The following is a 25,799-nucleotide window of genomic DNA, read 5'->3' as shown; positions in this document are numbered from 1 at the left end:
CTCATTTAAAATGACTAGCTAGGTAGATTAATTTGTGCTTCACCCTCGTGCCAGGTTTAACAACATTTAATATATTCGTGTACCTGAACGGGAGTGAACTAAATAATTCAACGTGGAGTTTCGTCGATATGCAACTCGTTGCATATCGAGCTTCACTTAATGTGTAGTGTTTGATTGTTGTGATTGTCACGCCTTGCATTAGACCGTTCATGCATCATGTGTGTCTTGCATCGTGTGGTGTATATCGTGTGTTGATGCTTGTTTCCGGTTTCCTCCGTCTCGATAGAGTTCCGCAAGCGTGTCGGATGTGAGGGCCGTTCGACTACGTCGGTTCGTCTACTTCGCGGAGTCATTCTTCTTCCAAGCGGGATCTCAGGCAAGATGATCATTTCCCCAGATACCATTACTATCATTGCCATGCTAGTTTTACCGTTGCTATCGTTTACGTCTCGTTGCCTACCACCTGTTAAATATCAGCCTCTCTACAATGCCATGAAACCATCAACCTGTTCACCCTAGCAAACCACTCATTGGCTATGTTACTGCTTGCTTAACCCTGTTGATAGCGTTGCTAGTTGCAGGTGCATTGCTTCCATGCAAAGCATGGGTTCCTTGTTATATCACCATATTTTATGCTTTCTATTTTAATGCACCTATATACCTGGTAAAAGGTGGAAGGCTCGGCCTTTCTAGCCTGGTGTTTTGTTCCACCTTTGCCCCCTTAGTTTCGGCTACCGGTGTTATGTTCCATAAATGAGCGCTCCTAACACGATCGGGGTTGTTATGGGGACCCCCTTGATAATTCGTTTTAGATTAAAGCTGGTCTGGCAGGGCCCAACTTTGGTACTACATTTGCCTAAACACCTAATAAAATTGCATAGGGACTTTGCGGACCCCGAGGATAATTTAATCAACCCCGGGCCAGTGCTCCTCATGAGTGTTGGTCCCACCTGAGCGATGTCCGGCGCCCCTCTGGTCATCCGGAGGTTTAGCGATCCCGACGTCTAGCTCATCCGCCGTGTCCTGAGAACGAGGTACGCGACTCCTATCGGGATCGTCGACACGTCGGGCGGCCTTGCTGGATTAGTTTTACCTTTGACGAGATATCTTGTGCATCGGGATTCCGGTGATTCTTTGGGTAATCTCAGAGTTGAGGTTTTCCACTAGGGAATCCGACGAGATCGCGAGCTTCGTGATTGAGGATTTCTATGCGGCTTGTGGTAATTTGTGATGGACTAGTTGGAGCACCCCTACAGGGTTAAATCTTTCGGAAAGCCGTGCCCGCGGTTATGTGGCAACGTGGAAGCTTTGTTTAACACTGGTTCTAGATAACTTGAAGTTAACTTAATTAAAACATGCCAACTGTGTGCGTAACCGTGACTGTCTCTTTCGTGAGTTTCTTCTCCGATCGAGGACACGGTGGGGTTATGTCTGACGTAGGTAGGTGTTCAGGATCATTCTTTTGATCATCTGTAGTAACGTCCGTTATGCGTAGATCCCCCCCTCTTATTTCTTGTACTCGTAAGTTAGCCACCAAATATATGCTTAGTCGCTGCTGCAACCTCACCATTTAACTATGCCTCACCCACTAAGATTTGCTAGTCTTGATACCTTTGGAAATGAGATTGCTGAGTCCCCTGTGGCTCACAGATTACTACAACACCAGTTGCAGGTACAGGTAAAGGTTACATGACGCGAGCGCGTTGATTGTTCATTTGGAGTTGCTTCTTCATCTTCTTCTTCTTCTTCGATCTAGGACGGGTTCCAGGCCGACAGCCTGGGATAGCAAGGATGGACGTCGTTCTTCTTTTGTCGTTTGTTTTCGTCCGTAGTCGGACCCTGCTCTTACTCTTGATGATTACGTAATGTACTGATGTGACTCTGATGTAGCTTGTGGCGAGTGTAAGCCAACCCTTTATATATCTCATCTTTTCAGTACATGTACTTGTAACGATATCCATTCTTGCGACACGACGAGATGCGCTTCTATCCCTGACGAGGCCCTCGTGCCAAATTGAGGATAGGGTCGCATTTTGGGCGTGACAAGTTGGTATCAGAGCAAGGACCGACCTAGGAGCCCCCTTGATTGATCGAACTTGGCCGAGTCGAGTCTAGTGAAAAACTATTTGAGTCTAGTTATATATCTGAGAGTAGGATTCTTTTTTCTCCTCTTCTATGCTCTGGTAAGGAATCTTGACGTAATAATTTACTCTACTCCTCTTCTCACTCAAAAATTTTAGGATCACGCGGATATTCTTGGAATCTATATGATGCCGATGTGACGAAGTTCTGTCTTGGTGCCTCCTGTCTGACTTGATCTTCTTCCGGGGAGTTGAGCTCCAGGGGATTCTCGAGCACATCGTTATCATTCATATTTCTTAGTATCTCAGGACGAAGGATGTTCGTAATTGCTTCAATACTAGTAGTGGCGAGATAACCCCGATGTCCCCAGTACTGGTGCAGATTGTTCGGGAGTACTGCCATACTTTGTATCGTTGTGATCACGAGGGTCTGTTGTAGATGAAGGTCCGAGATTCTGGTTGTGTGTTGACGGATGTGATACAAGTGACGGGTTAGTATAGGAGTTGTGTGATATTACTCCTTGTATCCGTGTACCAGATTGCATGACCAGATATTTCGGGAATTCATAGGTGGGAATTCTAGCAGTTGCTTATAGGACAATCTTCCAACAAATGCATGATGTTAGGTTGGGGTTCTACATCTAGTGGATTCGTTTGTTCACGGTCGACTTACAATGGTACACGTTGTGTCTTAAAGAGTCCTTGTAGCTTGCTACGACTCGGGGACGCTTCGTATGTCAGGTGCACTGCCTTGCACTTGGTGGCTACTGTAAATCGTGCCCGTGCGATCCTGTCCACGAAAATATCGAACGGAAATCTTTCTCATGAGTTTGTTCTGGCTTGTTTCGTAAGCCTCATCCCTTTGTTTTGTTGATTGTGGTAATTCGTGTTGCTTCGATGTCAAGTGGTGATTTCAGATCTTTCCTAATATGTGTTCCCATATTTTTTATGGGGAATGCAAACCCTTTTGCTTAATCAATTCTCTTGTTAATTCTTGTCAACCGGAGTTGCCATATTAATTCTTTTTCAACCGGTGTGATTCTCTAGGAATTCTATCCTCTCCAATTGTTGCAGATCATTCTCTCAATTCTTTCCGGAGTTCTCTCATCTGTCCCAAGTTGTCTTTGTTTTTCCCCACCCTCCCGCCCTTTTCTCAGTGATTCAATTTCCATCCAAGAGTTCCTTTTCATTGTGCTTCCGCTATGTGTTCTTTTCTCTTTTATCCGGTGATTCGTTGTGAAGATTCTCAGGAGCTTCGTGTTCATCTTTGTTCTATCTTGTTATCTTTCCGGTGAAGTTAATTCAGTTGTCGGTGTTCATCATATCCTAATTATCCTTGTAATTCTTTTTCATGTTGGAGATTCTTTCAGGCTATCTTGGTTATTCATTCCTCTCTTTTCATCCGGAGTGCTGAAGATATCTCTGAGTTTCGAGTTTTTAATTCTTTTAATTATTTCGAGGTGCTCAACCTCATCGAGTCCTCTTCTTACCGGTGCAATATCAATCTTTCTAGCAATTTTTTCTAACGGTGATTTTCTTTGAGTGGGCCCATAACCCACAGGTTCTTTCCCAGGATCTTTCCTGGCTCTTTTAATCGTTTCCTAGAGATCATTAATTCTTTTCAACTATGACGTAAGTATGAATTTCATCAGTCATATCCCTTCTTCAAGTTCTATTTGAATTAATTCTCTTATTTGGCTCAACCTTTCATTATTCTTTATTCCGGAGTGTCTCAGTTATTCGTGGGTTGTTTCTCGTCATCATTCTCAATCTTGCTCCATTCTTGTGAAGATTATCATCTCAGCTTCGTGTTTTCCTCTCAATTGTTTCTATCGTGAGTAATCCCTTTCGTGCTATCCAGTGCTTTTCTGAGTTGTTTTCATTCTCGATCCTCCGAAGGCCATCATTTAAGAAGACTTTTTCGTTCTCAGCTTTCAGCTTCATCCTCAATTCTTCTTAATTGTTGTCCCTTCGTTCGTCTCTCGATTATCCGGTGCTTTGTTCAAGTTTTCTCTCAGGTGGCTCATGAGCTCTTCATTTTCATGTATCTTCATTAATTCGTGGTGTTCCCATTCAATTGTGAATTCTTACCGGTGCTTCCTTCAATTTTGCTTCAAGTGGTGCTAGCTCTCTTTCTCTTCAAGATTCATTTCTAGTAGAATAAGTGATATGCTAAATCCGCTGATTATCGTCAATTTAACTTGATGAAGGATAAGCATAACATAATTCTTATCCTTGTTCATTGTAATCTGAATCTTTCTTCCGGAGTGGCTCATGATATCAATTCCTTTTTTTCTCAAGTGTTCTTATCTTTTCTTTCTGGAATGCCAAGTTTTCTCAAGTTTCTCTTCGTGAAGCTTCATCGAAGACTTTGCAAGGTCATAATCTTAGTCTTTTCTACCTTGATATCTTTGCATCATTCATTCTACACGGAGGTCCTTCATGGTGGTTCATCAAGGTTTCAATTCTTTCTCAAGTGTTCTTCAAGACTCTTGGTGGAGAACCTCAAGTATCCGTTCTCTTGCATTTTCAAGTGCATTTGTTCTTCCTTGATCCTTTGAGGTGGTATTATAGCCTTCTTGTTAGTGTAGGAGCCTCAGAGAGTTTTCCTTTTAAGAATGAGATAATTAAACCCACCAATTCTATGATCATGAGATATTTTCTACCCATGATTTCTTAATTGAGCTATTTTGGTTTGGGTTGCACCTAAAGCTTTTCCTAGGGATTGTGCTATCATGGTGCTTGTCTTTAATCCCAGTTCTCAATGTATCCGCTTCGTGTTAGAGTTGTTGTTATCTTGTTGTTCCCAATCTATCCCTGGTTCTTGTAGTGGTTGGTTGTCACCTCATATTTGTTGAGATGATTTTCATAAGCCCACTACTATATTGTTCATTTCATTGTTGTTTTTCCCAACAACTTCGTCCAATTCTTCTTGCAAGGATGCTTGTCAAGTTCATTGGAGTTAGTAGTTGTCATTCTCTTCTTCCGTATGAGCTAGTTTCTATTCTCTTGTTCCGGAGGCATCGTGTTGTTGCTCTTTTGGGTCAATCTTGTTGTTCTATCAAGATCATGGTGTTCCCTTGCTCTATTTACTTGTTTGTTGTGAATATTGTCTAATTCTCTCTTCTTATCGAATTTTTTGTCCCATTTTCCTACCGAAGTGCTGCCGAAATTTTCCGTGAATTCTTGCTCGTCTCTCATATCAGTCCTCATCTCTTTGCAACCTTCAAGGATCGTTGGTTTCACTCGTTTGTCAAAGAAGCGACTAAATTTTTACCTCTTGCTTTCTCATCCTCTCCCCCTTTCATTCTTGGATCTCGGGGCGAGATCCTCTTGTAGTGTAGGAGAGTTGTGACAGCCCGATGCCGACGTTCCAGAAGATTCCCCTCTCTTTCCTTTTTTGTCGTGTGTCTATTTTTATTTGTCGCATCATCATCGCATCATGCGCATCATCCGCATTGCATCGGCATCTCCGTTGCTGCCAGTTTTCAAAACTTGCATTCGCTAGTAGTTGCCGGTTCTCGTTGCCGTCCGTTTTGAGTCCGACCGCACGCGCCCGCGGCACCGTCAAACCCTGTTTTTAAAGCGTGCGTAAAACTTTCTCTGATCGGGTCGAGATTTGACGTGCGGTCTTATTTTAATCTAGCTAGGCCGCCTGTCGAATTTCGTTGCGATCGGATACCGTCTGGTACCCGAACGGTCGCCCGTAGCGGCACCGTATTCGGTCTACCGTCGGACGTCTGTCGATGTTTTAAAATATGTTGCCGGGTCGCCTGTTTTTCCCTCTCAACTTCGCCTAACCCCTCTGCACAATGCGTCGACCCTGCGCGCGGCCCAGTCCGAAAACCTCCCGGAACCCGAACCCGGTGGTCGTAACCGTTGGGTCCGGTTCAACCCCGTTATACCGCAAATCGTCATCGGTTTGTCCATTGGATACCCTAACCTATATTTCTTGACCGTCCGATCGAACCAGAGGGTCCAGATCAGCCCTACCCAAACCCACCTACCTATTTAATCATATCAAACCCTAGGATCTGTCCCATCCTACCCTAATTCCATCCGCCGCCGCCGCACCCCTCCTCTCCTCGGGATTCCCCACAGTCAGCGCACCCTTGTCTCCTCATCGATTTCCCCTCCTCCCCAATCCCGCTGAACCTCATCGCCGTGCGTCTCCAGCCGACGCCCTCGGCCACGCTCACAGGCAAGCATTAGTAGCAGCTGCTCCGCGCGAAGCCCGTGCGCGCGAGGACCTTCTCCTTGCCGTGCTCCCTCTCCCTTCTCTCCTTCCTTCTTCGTTTCCTCTCTCTCTCTCTCTCAAGTCTCCCTTTCTGTCTCCAGGACCACCACGACATGGCTCGAGCTTGGCTTGGGGTTCCATCTCCGTCGTCTTCTGTAGGTGGAGCAGCAGTGCCTGCTCGGCCGTGCCGCTGCATCGGAGCTCCACCCGTCTGCCCCGTCCCCAAGCACCCGGCGCGTGCGCACCCGCCTCTCTGACCTGCCGTTGGCCAGCGAGTCGCCGGCAAACAGTGGCCCAGGTCACCGTGCCTCAAGCCCCTTCTCCTTCCTCATCCCTCTCTCTTCCCTCTCCCTCACGAATCCCTCTCGTCTCTGTTTTTCCCTGTTTTTGCAGCGTCCCCATGTCATGGTGCCCAAGCTCGTGGCTCCCGGAGCTTCGTCGGACGCCTCCAGCACCGGGAACGAGATCCCTCGCCCGCGCCTGCCTCCAACGTGTGTTCCACGAGCTCCCCTGCACCCGAGCCTCCCCTCGAGCAGTTCTGCAGTCCCCTGTCGAGCTCGCCCCAAGCTCGCCCGCGCCGCCGCTGCCCAGCACCTGAGACCAACCTCTCCTCTGGCCGTGCCTGCGAGCAGCTGCTGGAGCCGCCGCGCCGCCCCGTCAGCCGACGAGGTCCTGGCCGCGCCTCCCCCCTTGCCCTTTCTTCTCCTCCCTCTATTTTACCTATGCTCTCTCCAATCTCTGCAGGTCTCTCTCAGGAGCTCACCCGTGGCCTCCCCTGCACGTCGCCGCCCCGGAATGACCTAGCCCCGAGGTCCTCGTCGCTGGGCCAGGAGCACCTTGTCGTCCTAAACCTCGCCGCCGTCGGGGACCAGCACTGAGGAACAGAACGAAGGTTGGTGCAGCCCCACCATGGATGCCCTTGCTGCCCTGCAACTCCCCGTCCGCCGTCGTTCTCCAATGGATCCGGTCGATGCTTGCTAGGTCCGCCCATTCCCGGCCTGGGACAGCCCCGTCGAAGCCTCCAAGTCCCTCCGGATCGATGATTGACCCCGTCTAGAACAGCCATGGACGAGCAGTTTCAGTAAGGTGCAGTTCTAGCCGCGATTCAGATTCAGTTTTTGTTTAGATTCAGTTCAGCGTGCTTGTACTCATCTAGCGAAGGGACTCGTTTTTATCACTAGCGCGTCTCAGCCTCGGTGGTTAGTGTGTTGCGTTTCCACCCAGGAGACCAGGGATCAAATCCCCATCCATGCATGTTATATTTTTAGGATTTGTGCCTCTCCATGCGCTCAGCTTCTGCCTTATTTATTTTTATGCTGTTTTGTCAATTTTGACACAACCACTTATTTAGTCTGGTGGTAGGGCTACTAATGTTCATGCAAGGGATCTGGGGTTCAAATCCTAGCAATTCCATTTTTTTATATTTTGGACAGACTCAAATGCCCGTTTGTAAAATTCATATAAATTTAACCGTGGACCGGATTAAAATGTTTTCCACACGTAAGTTGCTTAGATTTTTCTGTAGTTTCACAAAAACCAACTCTCATGCATAATTAGATCTGTTTAGTGTGTTGTTTGCATCGGTTTGCGTCTCGACGTGTTGAAAACGATTTAGGTCGTAACTATTTGTCCGTAGCTCCGTTGGAGATGTGCCATATATGTAAATGGACCAGAACGACGAGTAGAATCACGTGTTCCACTTTGTTTCTCCGTTTAACAAATATAAAATGTGTTTAGGACAAATCTGGGCAGAGTTAAGATTTAACACGTGGGGTCATTTCGGAGATGCTATATGTCGTTTCCGGTCTCATTTAAAATGACTAGCTAGGTAGATTAATTTGTGCTTCACCCTCGTGCCAGGTTTAACAACATTTAATATATTCGTGTACCTGAACGGGAGTGAACTAAATAATTCAACGTGGAGTTTCGTCGATATGCAACTCGTTGCATATCGAGCTTCACTTAATGTGTAGTGTTTGATTGTTGTGATTGTCACGCTTTGCATTAGACCGTTCATGCATCATGTGTGTCTTGCATCGTGTGGTGTATATCGTGTGTTGATGCTTGTTTCCGGTTTCCTCCGTCTCGATAGAGTTCCGCAAGCGTGTCGGATGTGAGGGCCGTTCGACTACGTCGGTTCGTCTGCTTCGCGGAGTCATTCTTCTTCCAAGCGGGATCTCAGGCAAGATGATCATTTCCCCAGATACCATTACTATCATTGCCATGCTAGTTTTACCGTTGCTATCGTTTACGTCTCGTTGCCTACCACCCGTTAAATATCAGCCTCTCTACAATGCCATGAAACCATCAACCTGTTCACCCTAGCAAACCACTGATTGGCTATGTTACTGCTTGCTTAACCCTGTTGATAGCGTTGCTAGTTGCAGGTGCATTGCTTCCATGCAAAGCATGGGTTCCTTGTTATATCACCATATTTTATGCTTTCTATTTGAATGCACCTATATACCTGGTAAAAGGTGGAAGGCTCGGCCTTTCTAGCCTGGTGTTTTGTTCCACCTTTGCCCCCTTAGTTTTGGCTACCGGTGTTATGTTCCATAAATGAGCGCTCCTAACACGATCGGGGTTGTTATGGGGACCCCCTTGATAATTCGTTTTAGATTAAAGCTGGTCTGGCAGGGCCCAACTTTGGTACTACATTTGCCTAAACACCTAATAAAATTGCATAGGGACTTTCCGGACCCCGAGGATAATTTAATCAACCCCCGGGCCAGTGCTCCTCATGAGTGTTGGTCCCACCTGAGCGATGTCCGGCGCCCCTCTGGTCACCCGGAGGTTTAGCGATCCCGACGTCTAGCTCATCCGCCGTGTCCTGAGAACGAGGTACGCGACTCGTATCAGGATCGTCGACACGTCGGGCGGCCTTGCTGGATTAGTTTTACCTTTGACGAGATATCTTGTGCATCGGGATTCCGGTGATTCTTTGGGTAATCTCAGAGTTGAGGTTTTCCACTAGGGAGTCCGACGAGATCGCGAGCTTCGTGATTGAGGACTTCTATGCGGCTTGTGGTAATTTGTGATGGACTAGTTGGAGCACCCCTGCAGGGTTAAATCTTTCGGAAAGCCGTGCCCGCGGTTATGTGGCAACGTGGAAGCTTTGTTTAACACTGGTTCTAGATAACTTGAAGTTAACTTAATTAAAACATGCCAACTGTGTGCGTAACCGTGACTGTCTCTTTCGTGAGTTCCTTCTCCGATCGAGGACACGGTGGGGTTATGTCTGACGTAGGTAGGTGTTCAGGATCATTCTTTTGATCATCTGTAGTAACGTCCGTTATGCGTAGATCCCCCCTCTTATTTCTTGTACTCGTAAGTTAGACACCAAATATATGCTTAGTCGCTGCTGCAACCTCACCATTTAACTATGCCTCACCCATTAAGCTTTGCTAGTCTTGATACCTTTGGAAATGAGATTGCTGAGTCCCCTGTGGCTCACAGATTACTACAACACCAGTTGCAGGTACAGGTAAAGGTTACATGACGCGAGCGCGTTGATTGTTCATTTGGAGTTGCTTCTTCATCTTCTTCTTCTTCTTCGATCTAGGACGGGTTCCAGGCCGGCAGCCTGGGATAGCAAGGATGGACGTCGTTCTTCTTTTGTCGTTTGTTTTCGTCCGTAGTCGGACCCTGCTCTTACTCTTGATGATTACGTAATGTACTGATGTGACTCTGATGTAGCTTGTGGCGAGTGTAAGCCAACCCTTTATATATCTCATCTTTTCAGTACATGTACTTGTAACGATATCCATTCTTGCGACACGACGAGATGCGCTTCTATCCCTGACGAGGCCCTCGTGCCAAATTGAGGATAGGGTCGCATTTTGGGCGTGACACCCTTCCCATGACCTCAGAGAAGTGGTCATGAATGATCTTCTCTTTTCCTTATGCTCGGTCACCCACCCATGTGCGTGTTTAATCCGGTGAATGCGATTCTTCCTTCATCTAGCATTGATCACCTATGGAGCGAGTTGGTCCTTGAACTTGGAAGTGAACTCGTCCATAGTTGCTTCGGTCACATTTTTTGCATCTCTGGTTATTCCAAGCGTGCGGCAAACCAATTTTTCTACAACTTTGGCCACCGGCACAGCCATAACATTTGCCATAGGATCCTTTATTTGCTACAACGAGAGGCCACCCTTCCTAGAAATCTGCTCCCTAGCCAGCGTCTTTCGACGAGCCGTAGGAGGCCTTGGAGGTGGAGTAAATTGCCAAAAAACACCACAATTGCGTCGCTTAGTGCCGAAAACAACCATTTTCATAAAAAATGCCAAAAACACCGTTATTCAGTAAAAAAAATTCAAGAAACACTAAATAATCGATTGATCCCATTTTGACAGAAAACCTGACAAATATGACCCAGTGTTAGTGCCAATGTGGCACAGTCAAACAATTCGCGTAGGCAGTTGTAGATGGCACCGTTGACCCATCGCCTTCTACGCTGATGCCTGCCGATGCCTCTCCATGGATTCGTTGAACGAGGCGAGGCCACGCCGCCGGCCGCAGGCTAGGTCCTGGAACTCTGTAGGCGTCGCCTGCCCTCCATGGGTAGTGCTTGATGTCGTGGGGCTAGCCGAAGCTCGCCGACATCGAGCTCGGGCGGAGCAGAGTGGCGGTCGAGGCACATTCGTCGTCGGAGGCTCTCCAGGGGGTGCAAATGGGGAAGGGAGTAGAGAGGGAAGAACCGGCTGCTCACCGTGAGCATGTACGTCTGGTTGGGCCAACCCGGGATGCCTCGGAGTGTTGTCTTCAATGTTGACGGCGATAGACGGAGTGGACGGTGTTGGGGACAAAGCATGGGGTTGTGAGGCTTGTCGGGCACGACGTCAGAGGCTTCGCAAGGCCAACACAGTGTCTGTGACAGTGAGAAGAGGCGTCAGGGATTAGCAACATCGACGAATCTGAGAGGGGGACCGACGGTCAGAGGCGAGCACCATGACGACGTGCGCTTGCTACATGATGCCTCGATCCAAATCCTCTGGTGGGGGATGCTCAGGGACTCGCGGCCGAGCCTTTTGGCTTCTCAGTTCTCCAAGGGGAGGCTAGTAGTCGCGCGGGTGAAGGAAGACGCCGACAGCAGGCTCTGGACTCAGATAGGGATGCAAGCAAGGGAGTGAGACTGTTAGAGGGAGGCCGTGAGCGACGAGGATCGGCATAGCGGGTTTCTATAGCATCAGTGACGAAGGGAATGAGGCTTTGGATCCAGACATGCCGGAGGTGGCAGCCTCTCTACGCGCGCGCCTTAGCTTTTTTCCTTCTGGCGAAAGGTTGAAGATGATTGCTAATGGGCTCGGAAGCTGACAGACGGGCCTTCTTTTCTTTTTAATGGATCAGCCAAATACTGTGTGTGCGGGCTATCACCTCGTGCCACGTAGGCCTCACGACCGGGCCCTATTGTCAGTTTTCTTGTTAAAAGTATGTCAATCGATATTTTAGTGCTTTATGAATTTTTTTACCGAAAAATGGTGTTTTCGACAAAGTTTTGTGAAAACGGTTGTTTTTTGCACTAAGCAACGCAATTGTGGTGGTTTTGGCAATTTACTCTCGGAGGTGGCGATGGAGGCGTCGCAAATATGTTGTGTTGCCACACCTCAAAGAGAGCCTCCACATGATATTTAGGGGTCTTGCCTTGTGAAGCACGCACCGGTGAGGGAGTGCGCTGCAGCGGGCCGACGCATATCAGGGGCTGTGTTGGAGAGGATTGAAAACCCGATGGCCTGGGAGGTGATAGCAGGGGCCTTTGGAGTGACACAGGTGAGCACAACTGGAGCAGGGACTCGTGTGGAGCCACTTGTAGTAGAGAAGAGCTTGAGGCTCCCGACCGCTTGGATTTGGGCCTTGGTGGTAGCACCGAGGTCGGAGAGAGCGGGGGGGGGGGGCACTGGAGGGGTGAGCTCTTCCTAAGAGCGGCGCCTAGCCGAACGTGGCGACACCTGGCACACGGAGTTGCGGTCGTGGCCACCATCCAGCTCCGGCCCCTCGATGGCCAGAAGGTCCATGGAACAGACCGACCACTTGCTGCCCGACCCCAAGCCCCGCATGACAACAGGAGCAACGCCAACCGAAGAAGGGGCCAGAACGGGAGCAGGGATGCCTCCATCATGTTAGCAGCCACCAGAGCACTCCCTTGTGCGGTCTTGACCTTCATCACGCTGGCGATCACGCATGTTTCGAGAGAGCGAGCGCCACACGCTGGCACCCCGACTCTCTGGTGCACGATCGCCGCCACGCCCACACCGCCCGTTGCAGTCATATTCATCGTCACGCTCGTCTGAGCGCTGGTAAACATCTCCTCTTGGTGCTGCCGCTCCCTTAGGATGTATGAGCCATCAACCAGAGTGTGGTACCAGGTGAACTCATGGACTTCCGGTGGACGCAAGTTTTTGTCGTCGTCACGAGCCTTGGAGTGGTCCTCATGGAGGTCGAGGTGGATGATGACACCATGCCGGGGGCCACGCCTCCCACGATGGTGGTGGCCACGCGTAGGAAGGGTTAGCCATTTGACCTTGTGGATGGCGATGGGGTCGACCGTCCACGCCTAGAGAGCCATGTCCCTCGTGTCCTCTTTCTATAGCGAGCGTGGCTTGATGTAGCCGAGGGAGAAGCCACGACCGATGAGGAAGGAGGCGACGTAGTTGTTTCAACCATGAAGCGGGACACCCTCTAAGAAGAGGCAGATGTGGTGGAGCTAGTCCTCGTTGTTGGCGTGCGCCTTGTGCCGCCACTCCCTAGCATAGATGAGGTAGCGAGCGCCGGGAAGATGGCCACGGGACACCGCCAGGGTGGAGTGGTGCTAGTGCATGAAGCGAACAAAGAACTTCTGAGGGTAGTGCCTGACGACCTCGACATCAGCCTGCCGTGCGTCCAAGGCCATCGCCAGCTCGGAGGCCACGTGCTGGCATGAAACGTTCTGCCTTGCGCCGTCGAGCCAAGCAACCGCCCCGTTGGTGGAGAGGAGAGCAGACTCAACCTGCATCTTGGGCGTCGCAGGAATGACGACACAATGCTCTGCCGGGCGGATCGACGCGTCACTCAGGCGGGGCATCCTGGCGAGAGGGGCAACACGAGGCGACATGGTGCGCGGAGGAGCGAGCCTCCCAACCACGACCAGGGCGAGGAGGCACAACCTGGATGGCAGTGGCAGGCCAAGGGAGAGGAGGTGGATGCACTTGGTTGCAGTCGAGAAGGCTTAATGGCTTCCACTGGTTTCTACAGCCACACGATTTGTGGCCATTTTGAAGAAAGCGGGAGCACCATGGTGGGTTACGACATGCCTCAACCCTATGCCTGCGGAGAAGGCACCTACAACACCGACCTAGGAGCCATCAGGGCATGGGAGCAGGCTTGAATGCACGGGCGAGCTCAGCCGGAGCGCCCGGGCCTTTACGCGATGCGACGAGCTGCGAGTCGCCAGTCACCTCAGCCTCGCGCCCCGCGTCGCAATGCGTCGCCGACATTGAAGACACACCACGTGCAGCAGGGATGGAGGAGGCCAGCTGGCCGGCACCCGCACAATTAATGCCTCCACCAGCCAGATCTTGAAGGCGCAGGGTAGGCGCAACAAGGGCAACAAGCGTCGATGCAGCCATCGCCCCCGAAGACGCTGCGGGCGGCTGCTACTTGGGGACGAGATCCACAGTGGTAGCGAAAGCGGTGAGGCCGCCCGGAAGAGATTCTGGATCTGACGCCGCTGGGATGGACGAAACCGGGGTGATGGTAGATTGCAGTAGTAGTGCGATCGCACTAGCAGGCCGGCCAACAAGCGACGGAGGCATCAACATGAACCAGGACGCGAATCCGTGGTCGGTGCTGGGAGCCAAGGCCACCGCCGGGTGCGCGGTGGCGGGCGCAGGAGGGGAACGCGTGGGTGGGCACATGTTTTTTTTCAGTACATATATAGACTACACTGAAAAGGGGCACATTACATTATAAGCCTCACCAAATCCATTTTGACACTTGGATGCACATCACATTTTTGCAAAGCTCAACATTATGCTGCCGAGTAGGAACCGATTGCAAAACCTGATATGAGTAACACTAGTGATCTGCTAGGTGCACTAATATAGTACTCCATTCATAAATATGTGATTTTCTAATTTTTAGATCTGATGTATATAAGACATGTTTTAGTGTGTTTGTTCATTCATTTCAGTCCATATGCAGTTTATATTAAAATATTGACAAGATCTTATATTCATGAACGGAGGGTGTAAAATTTAATACTCGATACTCCAGTTCACCATGTAGGTGCAATGAAACGCCCATGATACCCTTTGTCACACCAAAGTCCAATGCAGGATGTTGCTGTCTTTTTCCTTGCAGAACTGTAAAAATCATTGTTGCTGCCTCTTTCCTAGCAAAACTGTGTAATTCATACTGAGATGTAACATTTCCTTCCGACGAATCATCTAAAAATGCAGTTTGCAAATACAAACCCACATCAAGTCTGATTTGCAATAAGCACATTTCAACCAAACAATGTCAAACAAGTTCAATGATCACAATATTCTCCTTTGACATTTCTTTGACCTATATTTACACGATGTCTTCTAGTCAGCGTTGGGGATTTCGAAGATGCATTCTTGGCATGCACCAAGCATGTCTCTGCTACAAGTTTGGTGTCTAAGCATGTCTCTAGCGCTCATTTGGTGTGTAAGTAATATAAGGAGCTGTTTGGACCTTGTGTTCAAAGTTCATTTGTGTTGGATGAGTCTATTACTCATGACATCCCTCAAGTTTCGGAGGCAGATAATGATTTTTAACCTCTTCGTTCACCGAGGAGGAAATTTGGACCGCTGTGTTTCAAATGGAACACAATAAGGCCCCTCGCCCAGACGGCTTTCCGATAGAGTTTTATCAATGTTTTTGGGATATGATTAAGGTGGACTTCGTTTAGTTGCTTAACCAACTACATACCAAAAGCCTTGACATTGCTCGTTTAAACTTTGGGGAAATTATTCTATTGCCCAAGACTAAGGAGGCTAGTCGTATTCAACAATATTGACCGATCTGCCTTCTAAATGTCATCTTTAAAATCTTTACAAAGGTTGCAACAAATCGGTTGAACGGGGTCGCTGGCCATGTGGTCAAACCCACTCAAACAACATTTATGCAAGGTGGCAACATACCAGATGGAGTGGTTGTGCTGCACGAAACCATACATGAGCTTCACCGTAAAAAGTTGAGCGGAGTCATCTTCAAAGTCGACTTCGAAAAGGCCTATGATAAAGTCAAATGGTCCTTTCTATTGCAAACTTTACGCATGAAGGGGTTTTTGCCAAAATGATGTCGATGGGTAGAGAGTTTTGTTTTTGGAGGTAGTGTGTCTATCAAAGTCAATGTTGACGTTGGCAACTATTTTCAGACTAAGAAGGGTCTTCGCCAAGGGGACCCCATATCCCCTATTATGTTCAACATCACGACTGATATATTAGCTATCCTTGTCGAGAGGGCTAAGGTGTCCGGGAAGATTAGCGGTGTTATTCCTCATTTAGTAGAAGAAGTCTATCTATTTTACAATATGTGGATGACACTATTCTCTTTATGGATAATGTCCTAGATAAAGCAAGAAACCTCAAGTTGCTTTTATGTGCATTCGAGGAGCTCTCTGGTTTCAAAATTAATTTTCATTAGAGCGAGCTTTTCTTCTTTGGTGACGCTGTAGACTTTGCAGCTGAGTATGCTCACATTTTTGGATGCCAGCTCGGTAAGTTCCCAATTTGTATCTCGGTATTCTGACTCACTATCGACGCTTAACTATCGCTGAGTGGAAGCATGTGGAAGAGAGACTTGAGGAGCGGTAGCCAGTTGGAAGGCCAAACTCTTGTCATCTGGGGGGATGATTTTTATCAATTATGTCCTCAACAATATGGTTCAATACATGTTGTCTTTCTTCCACTTACCGAAAGGAGTTCTTCAATGTCTTGATTATTTTAGATCCAACTTTTTTTGGCAATGCGATAATGAATCCAAGAAATATAGGCTGGCGAGCTGGACTGTATTATGCCTCCCTAAAAGTCAAGGGGGCCTTGGAATTCAAGATCTTGAGATTAAAAATATCGCTCTTCTGAGTGAATGGGTTTACAAGTTACTCACTGAGAATGGAGTGTGGCAGGAAATCATTCGTAATAAATACGTGGGGTCCAAAGCCATTTCTCAAGTTCATTGGAAACCCGATGATTCACATTTTTGGTACGGTGTATGAAGGCAAAATAGTTCTTTTTCGGTTTGGTACTTTCTCAATTAGGGATGATTCGATTATGGGAAGATACGTGGCTAGGCACCACACCAATTATGGTGCAGTATCCCAGCTTGTAGTGGATTGTGAGGCATAAATTTGTCACGATCAAACAAGTTTTGGGACAAGAAAACCCCGTTATTTCTTTTCGTAGGGATCTCTTTGGCCCTCGCGTGGCAGCATGGAATGAATTACTCTCTCGTCTGGAGGACATGGTGGAAATATTCCCTAGATGCAATAATAAATTGGTTATTATTAATATTTCATTGTTCATGATAATCGTTTATTATCCATGCTATAATTGTATTGATTGAAAACTCAAATACATGTGTGGGTACATAGACAAAACACGGTCCCTAGTAAGCCTCTAGTTGACTAGCTCGTTGATCAAAGATGGTTAATGTTTCCTAGCCATAGACAAGTGTTGTCACTTGATAACGGGATCACATCATTAGGATAATGATGTGATGGACAAGACCCAAACTATAAACGTAATATATGACCGTGTCAGTTTATTGCTACTGTTTTCTGCATGTCAATGTATCTGTTCCTATAACCATGAGATCATGAAACTCCCGGACACCGGAGGAATACCTTGTGTATATCAAACGTCGCAACGTAACTGGGTGGCTATAACGGTGCTCTACAGGTATCTCCGAAGGTGTCTGTTGGGTTGGCGTGAATCGAGACTAGGATTTGTCACTCCGTATGACATAGAGGTATCTCGGGGCCCACTCGGTAATACAACATCACAATAAGAACTGCAAGCAATGTGACTAAGGAGTTAGCCATGAGATCTTGTATTACAGAACGAGTAAAGATATTTGCCTATAACGAGATTGAACTAGGTATAAACACTACTGGAATCTGCTGGTTTGCCGACAGCCAGAGCTGACGGCAACAAACAGTTTAACGGACGGCAAAGGCTTTGCCGTCAGTGTGCGGTCGGCAAAGGAGCCGGCCACGATTTTAACGGCAATCACCTTCTTTGCCGTCAGTTGAAAATCGACCGACGGCAAAGCCTTTGCCATCAGCTTTGTGGCACGGGCTGACGGCACAGAGCAATGGTGGCAACGGCGCAGGCCGAGCCCCGTTAGAAGGTTAACGACACGCTTTGCCCACAGCCGGAGCAAAGCTGAAAACCTGGGTCCTGTGGGTCCCCTCTTTGCCCATAGCCGGAGCAAAGCTAACGACAAAGCCGAAAACCTGGGTCCCCTGGGTCCCCTCTTTGCCCACAGCCGAAGCACAGCAGATGGCAAAGCCGAAAATCTGGGAAAATTTGGTATTCCCACAGTTGCCAGGTTACACAGGCTATCGCTACGTGTCCTTCTTTGCCGTCAGTCCACCGACGGCAAAGGCGTTGCCGTCAGTAAGCTGTAGGCAAAGACCCTCTCTGGTTTTTTCATATTTGTTTTCTGTTAATTCCCTGAATTTGCAAAACATAGATACAAACATCAATATATATATATATTTGCCCAGGCCCTAAACAGCACCACAAGTGCATCACAAAGTGCAAACAACACCACACAAGTGCATCACAAAGTGCAAACAACACCAATATATGTAATTAAAGTGCAAACAAGATCACAAAGTATTACAAAGCATCACAAGTGCATCCGCAAATACAAGTGCATTACAAAGTTCATCTAAGACTACATGAGTACAATCCCTGGAGCATCCATCCATATGCCATGCTGCTTTATCAAAATCTGCATAATGAGAAAGAAGTTAGAAGAAGAATACAATAAGAAAGAAGTTATCTAAATTAAGCTAAGCAATTAGAAGAAGAAGTGGAAGAAGAATAATAATAATAATAATAATAATAATAATAATAATAAGAAGATGGAGAAAAAGAAAGAAGAGAAGTTATCTTTTTCTCCTCTTTCTTCTTCTCTTATTTCTTCATCTCTTCTTTGTTCTTCTCTTCTGGTTTCTTTTAAAACTTTCTAAACTAATTATGTCATTTTGAGCTCTAATATCAACTAATTACGCTATTTTTTGTGTTATCAAGTAATTATGTCATTTTTGAAGTAAGTAAGCTAATTATGTAATTTTTTAGGTAAGTAAGCTAATTATCAACTAGAATTTACTAAGCTAACTAAAGCATGGCTAATATCAACTAGAATTTACTAAGCTAACTAAAGCATGGCATAATCTATGTTGATCTGAACAATAAGAAGAATAAGAAGGAGAGGAATAACTTACCGAATGGCAAGAAACGGAGGAGAAGCACCATCTCCGTTGGTCGCTAGGTTGCTAGGGCTCTCACCAGGAGAAGTAAAGGGATCGTGGGATTCAACTCTGGAATGATGTTGCAACAAGGCAAGAGTTAAAATATGTTGTTAGCACGGCGACAGACAATGGTATAGGACCGTGCAAGGTTGGTCATTGAAAGGGAACTCACCGTTCCCACCGGAGAAGGCATCAGTGGAGGGGGCGGCAAACCTTGCTTCTCACACATAGCCTGCAAATTAGTTTTCGAGGAGTCAAAGAAATAGCCTTGTTGCTTCTCACACATAGCCTTGCTTCTCACACAACTCACTTACCGCAATGAAGTCGTGCATGGCCTTCGCATGGGCATTATTGCGTGCCCTCTCCTCCTCAAGCAACCTCTGCGTATTTCGGTCCCTCTCCTCCAACAAGAGCCTCGTGGCCTCCCTCTCCTTCATAAGTGCGGCCTGCAACCACTCCTCAAAAGGAATTTTCATCATCCATCCAGGGACAAATGAACGAAAGAAATAATGAAGAAAACTAACCTCGATGGCAAGATCAACTGGCCTCGTGCGTTGCCGTATTACAGGAGCGGAGATCGTTTGCCTCGCCTTGATCTGAGATAGAGTCTGAGTGATAGGGACGAAGCCATCACACATGGCGAGTGTGACATGACTCTTACCGCCACCAGAGATCATCAATGCCTCCGGATCGATAGGATTCTGGCTCGGATCAAAGTCAGGCCCGCGCAACTGTTTGACCACTGGGCTGGTGCGGGGCTGGGCTGGGCTGGCGCGGGGTGGCGCGACAGGGCGGGGCTGGCATGGGGCGGCGCGGGGCGGCGTGGGGCGGAGCTGGCGCGGAGCAGAGGCGGGGCGGGTCAGGGTGGGCGGCGCGGGGCAGAGGCGGGGCGGGGCGGGGCGGTGCGGGGCGACGGCGGGTGGTCGGGGGCGGGGCTGGCATGGGGCGGGCGCGGGTCGACGACGGTGGTGGGTCGGGAGAGCAGGGAGAGCAGGGAGAGAGAAGAGGACAGGGCATGCAGTTAGGTCGTGTGCACAGGGGGAAAACACCGGGCTATGCCGTCAGCTGGCTGTCGGCAAAGACAGTCGTTAGGCTTTGCCATCAGATGGCTATCGGCAAAGCGGTGCCCCGTTAAGCCCTGGTCAGACGTGGGACCGGGGAGCTCCCTATGCCGTCAGCCTCCCTATGACGTCAGTCTTTTTCTCCTTTGCCGTCAGCTGGCTGACGGCTTACATAAAGCGGACATTGCCGTCAGCCTCTCCTATGCCGTCAACATTTATTTTGGCTGAAGGCAAAGTCTCTTTGCCGTCAGCCCCGTGAAATTGCTGACGGCAAAGCTGAAAGCTGTCGGCAAATTATGTTTTTCCAGTAGTGAGAGATACCGACGATCAAATCTCGGGCAAGTAACATACCGAAGGACAAAGGGAACAACATACAGGATTAACTGAATCCTTGACATGGAGGTTCAACCGATAAAGATCTTCATAGAATATGTAGGAGCCAATATGGGCATCCAAGTACCGCTATTGGTTATTGACCGTAGAGGTGTCTCGGTCATGTCTGCATAGTTCTCGAACCCGCAGGGTCTGCACACTTAAGGTTCGGTGACGTTTCGGTATAGTTGAGTTATAGGTGTTGGTAACTGAAAGTTGTTCGGAGTCACTGATGAGATCTCGGACGTCACGAGGAGCTCCGGAATGGTCCAGAGGTAAAGATTGATATATCGGAAGTCCTGTTTTGGTCATCGGAAAAGTTTCGGGCTCATTGGTAGTGTACCGGGAGTGCCGGGAGGGTACCGGGGACCATCGGGAGGGGTGTCACGCCCCGAGGGGCCTTATGGGCTGTGGGAGGACAAAAATCAGCCCCTAGTGGGCTTACATAAGCTCCCACTAAGGCCCATGAGGTTTGAGAGGCAAAAAACCGAAAGGTGGAAAAGGTGGAAAGGGTTTCCAAGTGGAAAGGAGGAATCCTACTCCTAGTAGGATTGGAGTAGGACTCCTCCACCTCCAATTTCGGCCAAACCTTGATGCTTTGGGGCTGCCTCCTCCCCTACCTCCCTCCTATATATACTAGAGGTATTGAGGGTTTTTGAGACACAGAAAAAGAACCACGTGCTACCCTCTTTCTCTAGATTTGTTTCTCCTCTACTCTAGTTTCAGCGGTGCTTAGGCGAGGCCCTGCTGGAATAGCTCCACCACCACCACCACCATGCCGCCGTGCTAGAGAACTCATCTACCTCTTCGCCCCTCTTGCTGGATCAAGAAGGCGGGGATCTTCATCGAGCTGTACGTGTGCTGACTGCGGAGGTGGCGTCCGTTCGACACTAGACCGGGATGGATCGTGATGGGATCGCGTGACGTATCGTGATGAGATCGCGGGACGGGCTGCGATTTGGATCGCGAAGATGTTCCACTACATCAACCGCGTTATATATGTTTCCGCTTAGCTTAGCGATCTACAAGGGTATGTAGATGGACTCTCCCCTCTCGTAGATGATCATCACCATGGATAAGTATTGCGTGCGCGTAGGATGTTTTTTGCTTCCCATGCGACGTTCCCCAACAGGACATTCAACTGATAGGTGAACTAGACAAGTTTCAATGGAAGTTGCATAAGAACATAGTTTCTCAGTCAAGTCCTTTTACGATGCAATGGCTCATTGTGATGTCCCCGTTGGTAACAACAAATTATGGAACCTAAAAATACCTCTAGGAGTGAAGATATTCCTCTGATTTTTATGGAGAGGGGTCATCTTAACTAGATATAACCTGGCACGACGTAACTGGCAAGGTTGTACGACATGTGTCTTTTGCCAACATGACGAGTCTATTATATACTTATTTTTTTGAGTGTAAGTTCACTCGTGCAGTATGGGCCATAGTTCAAGTAGCTTCAAATCTATATCCCCCACATAGTGCACGTAACATGTTCGACAACTGACTGCAGGGTATTGATAAATAATTTTCTACACATATTCTTGTGGGAGTGGCTGCCTTATGCTGGGCATTGTGGCTTACTAGGAATGATGTGGTTTTTAATAATAAATGTATTTCTTCTCCTATACAGGTTATTCATACATGTACGTGATGGCTTCATACTTGGTCTATCCTGCAGAGGCCGGAGGATAGAGACCTTTTTATGATGGCGTCTACACGGCTAGAGCATACGACCAGAGAGGTTTTCTCCCTCCATGGATGGCGGTATAATCTCCAAATAGGATTTGCCCCACCCTAGGCTGCATTGATTTATTTTGCTGTAAACTTGTTTATTTTTGGATCGTTTAGACTTGTTGGCTGTGTGCATCACGTTATGCATAGGTTGGGCATTCTTTTGATGCGGTTGCATCACCTTGGTAAATCAATTGAATCAAATGTCCTTTATAAAAAATGGTTTCTTTTTCCCGGTCGGTCAATCTGCTCGTAGCTGCACGAGTTGGCAGATAGCTTCACATACCTGCATTGAAACAATAAAAAGATGGAGTAACATCCCAATATAAGCATATTCAGAACATGTACTGCACTTAGTTCATGGTACCTACCAGTGTTTTTTTTGAAAATGTCCAGATTGAGTCTGGTTGTCATTGATCATAAGTAGGGAGCAGTTGGAAAAGTGACAAAGGCGATGATCCGAGGATCAAGGAAATAAGAAAAAGAGGGTGAAAAAATACATGCCCTTGGGCAAGACAGTTCGGCTACTATTCTCACGTATGATCCTCGAAGGGACTCTCTATGAATTTGAACTCAGCCTGCCTCCACAACGTGAAAGATCGCTTGATCGCCGCAACCACCTCATGAACATTGTCGATTTTGCTTCGAAAGGTGCACTGGTTCATTTCCACCATCAAGTTCCTGCGTTGATCCAATATTGCATGCGCAAGAGCTCCGTAGCCATGCCACCGAGCCATTTCATCCCAGACTAACCAAGTGAAGTTGCAATGCAAGAACAAGTGATCAGAAGATTCTAAGTTGCGCAGGCAAAACTAACACAAATAGCTATCGGGCCAACCACGACGCTGGAGACGATCATTACACCACAATCGATTTTGGTGCAGTAGCCATGCAAATATCTTGAGCTTAGCAGGAGCCCTAGTACCCCACATCAGCGGTTTGAATTCTTCTTTTTGCGATCCCAGAAACTGCAAGTTATAGGCTGATCTCGCGCTATACTTCCCGGAGCTGTCGAAGACCCATCTGATTTGATGACAGGCTCCTACCTGTAGACTGATTTGCATGCTGCTCAGTAGCCCATGTAGATCAATCACCTCGCACACTCGGCTTGCCGTGTCACCATGGAAAAGGTCGGAGACCTAGGCATCATTGTTGAGAGCTTGAGAAACCGACCGATTCTTTCTTCTTGAGGACTTGAAGAGCTGGGGGAAGCAAGTCTTGAGTGGCGTCAGCCCGAGCCAACAGTCAGGCCAAAAGCTAGCCATGTTGCCGTCGCCGATCGCCACCGAAGTTGCAACATTGAAGAGGGACTTGTCTGCATCATCACAAGGCGCCTTAGAACCAACCCAAGGTCTGTCCGGGTTCCACCAAGAATGCCAGAGCGATCACACTCGTAGCACTCTACAGAATTCCTGTATGTCCAGAATGGAAAGGCAGCCATGCTCCAGTGGCGAGCACACTCGCCTCCAATTAACCTTGCACCTACCACCTGTTAATTCTTGATCATGGGCCCATAGGAAGCGACACATGATCTTTTCAATCTCCTTGATGAGCTTGATCGGGGCTTTGATGGCCATGAGCGCGAACGTGGGTAGAGTAGAGAGCACCGATATGACCAGTACATGCCTCCCTGCAATATTTAGCATCCCCCCTTCGAGCCTGCTAATATTGCGTGAATGCGATCTAGGATGAACTGTAGATGTACTAAGTGTGTGTAGGAATCGGGGCTCCGCATACCCAAGAAAAGGTTCGAACTCTGAGTACTCTGTTCTACCTCTCAACTTCATGATGACTCTCCGACGACACGAGCTTAAGGGAAGTGAACCAAGATGTGCGACAGTTTACCCAGGTTCAGGCCACCTCGCGGTGTAATACCCTACTCCTACTTGTTTTTGGATTGCTTGAGGTGGAAGACGAGTACAAAGGTGGGTTCTTGCCCTAGTGGAGAAGATGGGGGTCGGGTCCCCTTCTACAGATGCTGGGCCTCTCTTTTATACTAGCTTTGGTCCTCTTCCCCTGAAAACATTGATGGGAAGGGTTGCCACAACGGCCAATTCGAAAGGGGACAGGATTGCAGTCCGCCCTGACAAAGGTGGTCTTCGCTTGCAAAAGTTTCTCTTCACGACGCGCTGGTGGGCTCGGGGGTGACCTTCGTCCTGCCAAGCCCCCAGCTTTAGTCTTCTTGCACCGAACGAGAAACCCTTGGGAGTCGCTTAGGGAGCACGCTAGCCGGCCTAGCTTTCTTAGAATGGAAGGGGAAACCCTCCCTGTCCGTGCCTGCTGGCATCGCTCCTGTGCCGCCTGCGCAACCTGCATCACCCATGCGTAGGCACAGGGCCGTGGGGCACTGTTATGTCGCCCTCGGCGATCCCGTCTTGCGAGAGCCTCATGGCTGGCCTTGGGACGTGCCCTTGCCATGGGCGTCCCCTCGTGATCCTCAGCGGTGGTCCCTTGATGCCTGCCTCATGAGGTAGGGGCCCTCGCGAGGGTCTTCCTTGCCGAGCTAGCCGGTGGGACAAACCAGGCTCGCCCTACCGCGTTTGGAAACCATTCTGAGTGGATTGACGCAAAGCCTACGCACAACGCCCGCCATTATTGCTCCCTTGACCGGCTCCACCCTCTCGCGCAAGATTGCCCCCGGGCCCACGACACGCACGGGGCGGTCCATTGGAGGAATGGGGAGGCGCGAGCCCCTGCTGTCCGCGGGCTTGGCCTGGGACATGGCGCCCGATTGGGCATACATCACCTCCACCTCCCACCGTGCCTCGGGAACCACAGTTGCGCCTACAAAAACCACCACACCCAAGCGGTGCTCCTTATTCTCCCTTCTTCCTTTGCTCCTTTGCCGTGCTCGTGCGAACTTGGCCTTCACTCCTTCCATGGCGCCCAGTGGAAATGCCGTGAGCGTTGAAGCACGAGCGGGGCCCTCAGTACCATTGTCATCCCCTGCGGGCAGCGAGGTTCGACCCCCGAGGTCAGCCCCAGCACGCGGGCGCGGGGTCACGAGCGACAAGTAAGTGCGTCATTGTTATTGCCTTCCCTTGCATACCCTTCCTGATCTGATGAACCCGATTGCCGAGATTTTCAGGGAGCCCGCATGTGGGATCGATAGAAGAGGTGTCTAGAGGGGGAGGGGGGGGGGGTGAATAGACTACTTGGATAAATAAAATCCTAGCCTTTTCCCATTTTAATGGTTGGCAGATTTTAGCGATTCTAACAAGTCTAGTGCACCCTACACATGCTAGTCAACAACTATGGTAGCGGAAAGTAAAGACTTTGCACATGTAGTAAGGCGTAGAGTTTAGGAAGAACAAACACGAAGATGTTGACACGGCGATTTTTGGCATGGTTCCGATAGGTGGCGCTATCGTACGTCCATGTTAGTGGAGACTTCAACCCATGGAGGGTAATGGCTGGGAGAGTCCACGGAGGGCTCCACCCACAAGGAGTCCATGAAGAAACGGCCTTGTCTATGCCACCATGGCTTCCGTCCACACATGACTAGCCTCACTCACGGTCGATCTTCACGAAGTAGGAGATCTCCTTGCCTGTACAAACTTCTTGGTTCAACTCCACAACACGAAGTAGGAGGCTCCCAAGCATAACCTAACCAATCTAGGAGGCACGACCCTCCAAAAGGTAATAGATGTGGTATAGTGATGAACTCCTTGCTCCTGTGCTTCAAAAAATAGTCTCCTCAACACTCAACCACTCTCTCTCAGATTTGGCATGGGTAGGAGAGATTGATCTTGTGGAAAGCAACTTGGGGAGGCTACATATCAAGTTTCAAAGGATTGGAATGGAATCTCTTGTTCTCAACATATGAGTAG

General features: G+C 48.6%; 1 protein-coding gene across 1 annotated transcript; it reads left to right on the top strand.

Moving 5' to 3' along the window:
- Positions 1-6,136: 6,136 nt before the first annotated feature.
- On the top strand, positions 6,137-7,602 carry LOC123426159. The gene is made up of 4 exons (XM_045109933.1): positions 6,137-6,282; positions 6,420-6,616; positions 6,712-6,987; positions 7,074-7,602. Exons 3-4 carry the CDS (start codon positions 6,724-6,726, stop codon positions 7,194-7,196), a joined length of 387 nt encoding a protein of 128 aa, XP_044965868.1. The 5' UTR covers positions 6,137-6,282; positions 6,420-6,616; positions 6,712-6,723; the 3' UTR covers positions 7,197-7,602.
- The last annotated feature ends 18,197 nt before the right edge of the window (positions 7,603-25,799 follow it).

Source organism: Hordeum vulgare, chromosome 2H, assembly GCF_904849725.1.
Source record: "Hordeum vulgare subsp. vulgare chromosome 2H, MorexV3_pseudomolecules_assembly, whole genome shotgun sequence".
NCBI classification, from domain to species: Eukaryota; Viridiplantae; Streptophyta; class Magnoliopsida; order Poales; family Poaceae; genus Hordeum; species Hordeum vulgare.
The sequence above is the reverse complement of the archived record's forward strand: the minus strand, read 5'-3'. Positions and strand labels throughout refer to the sequence as shown.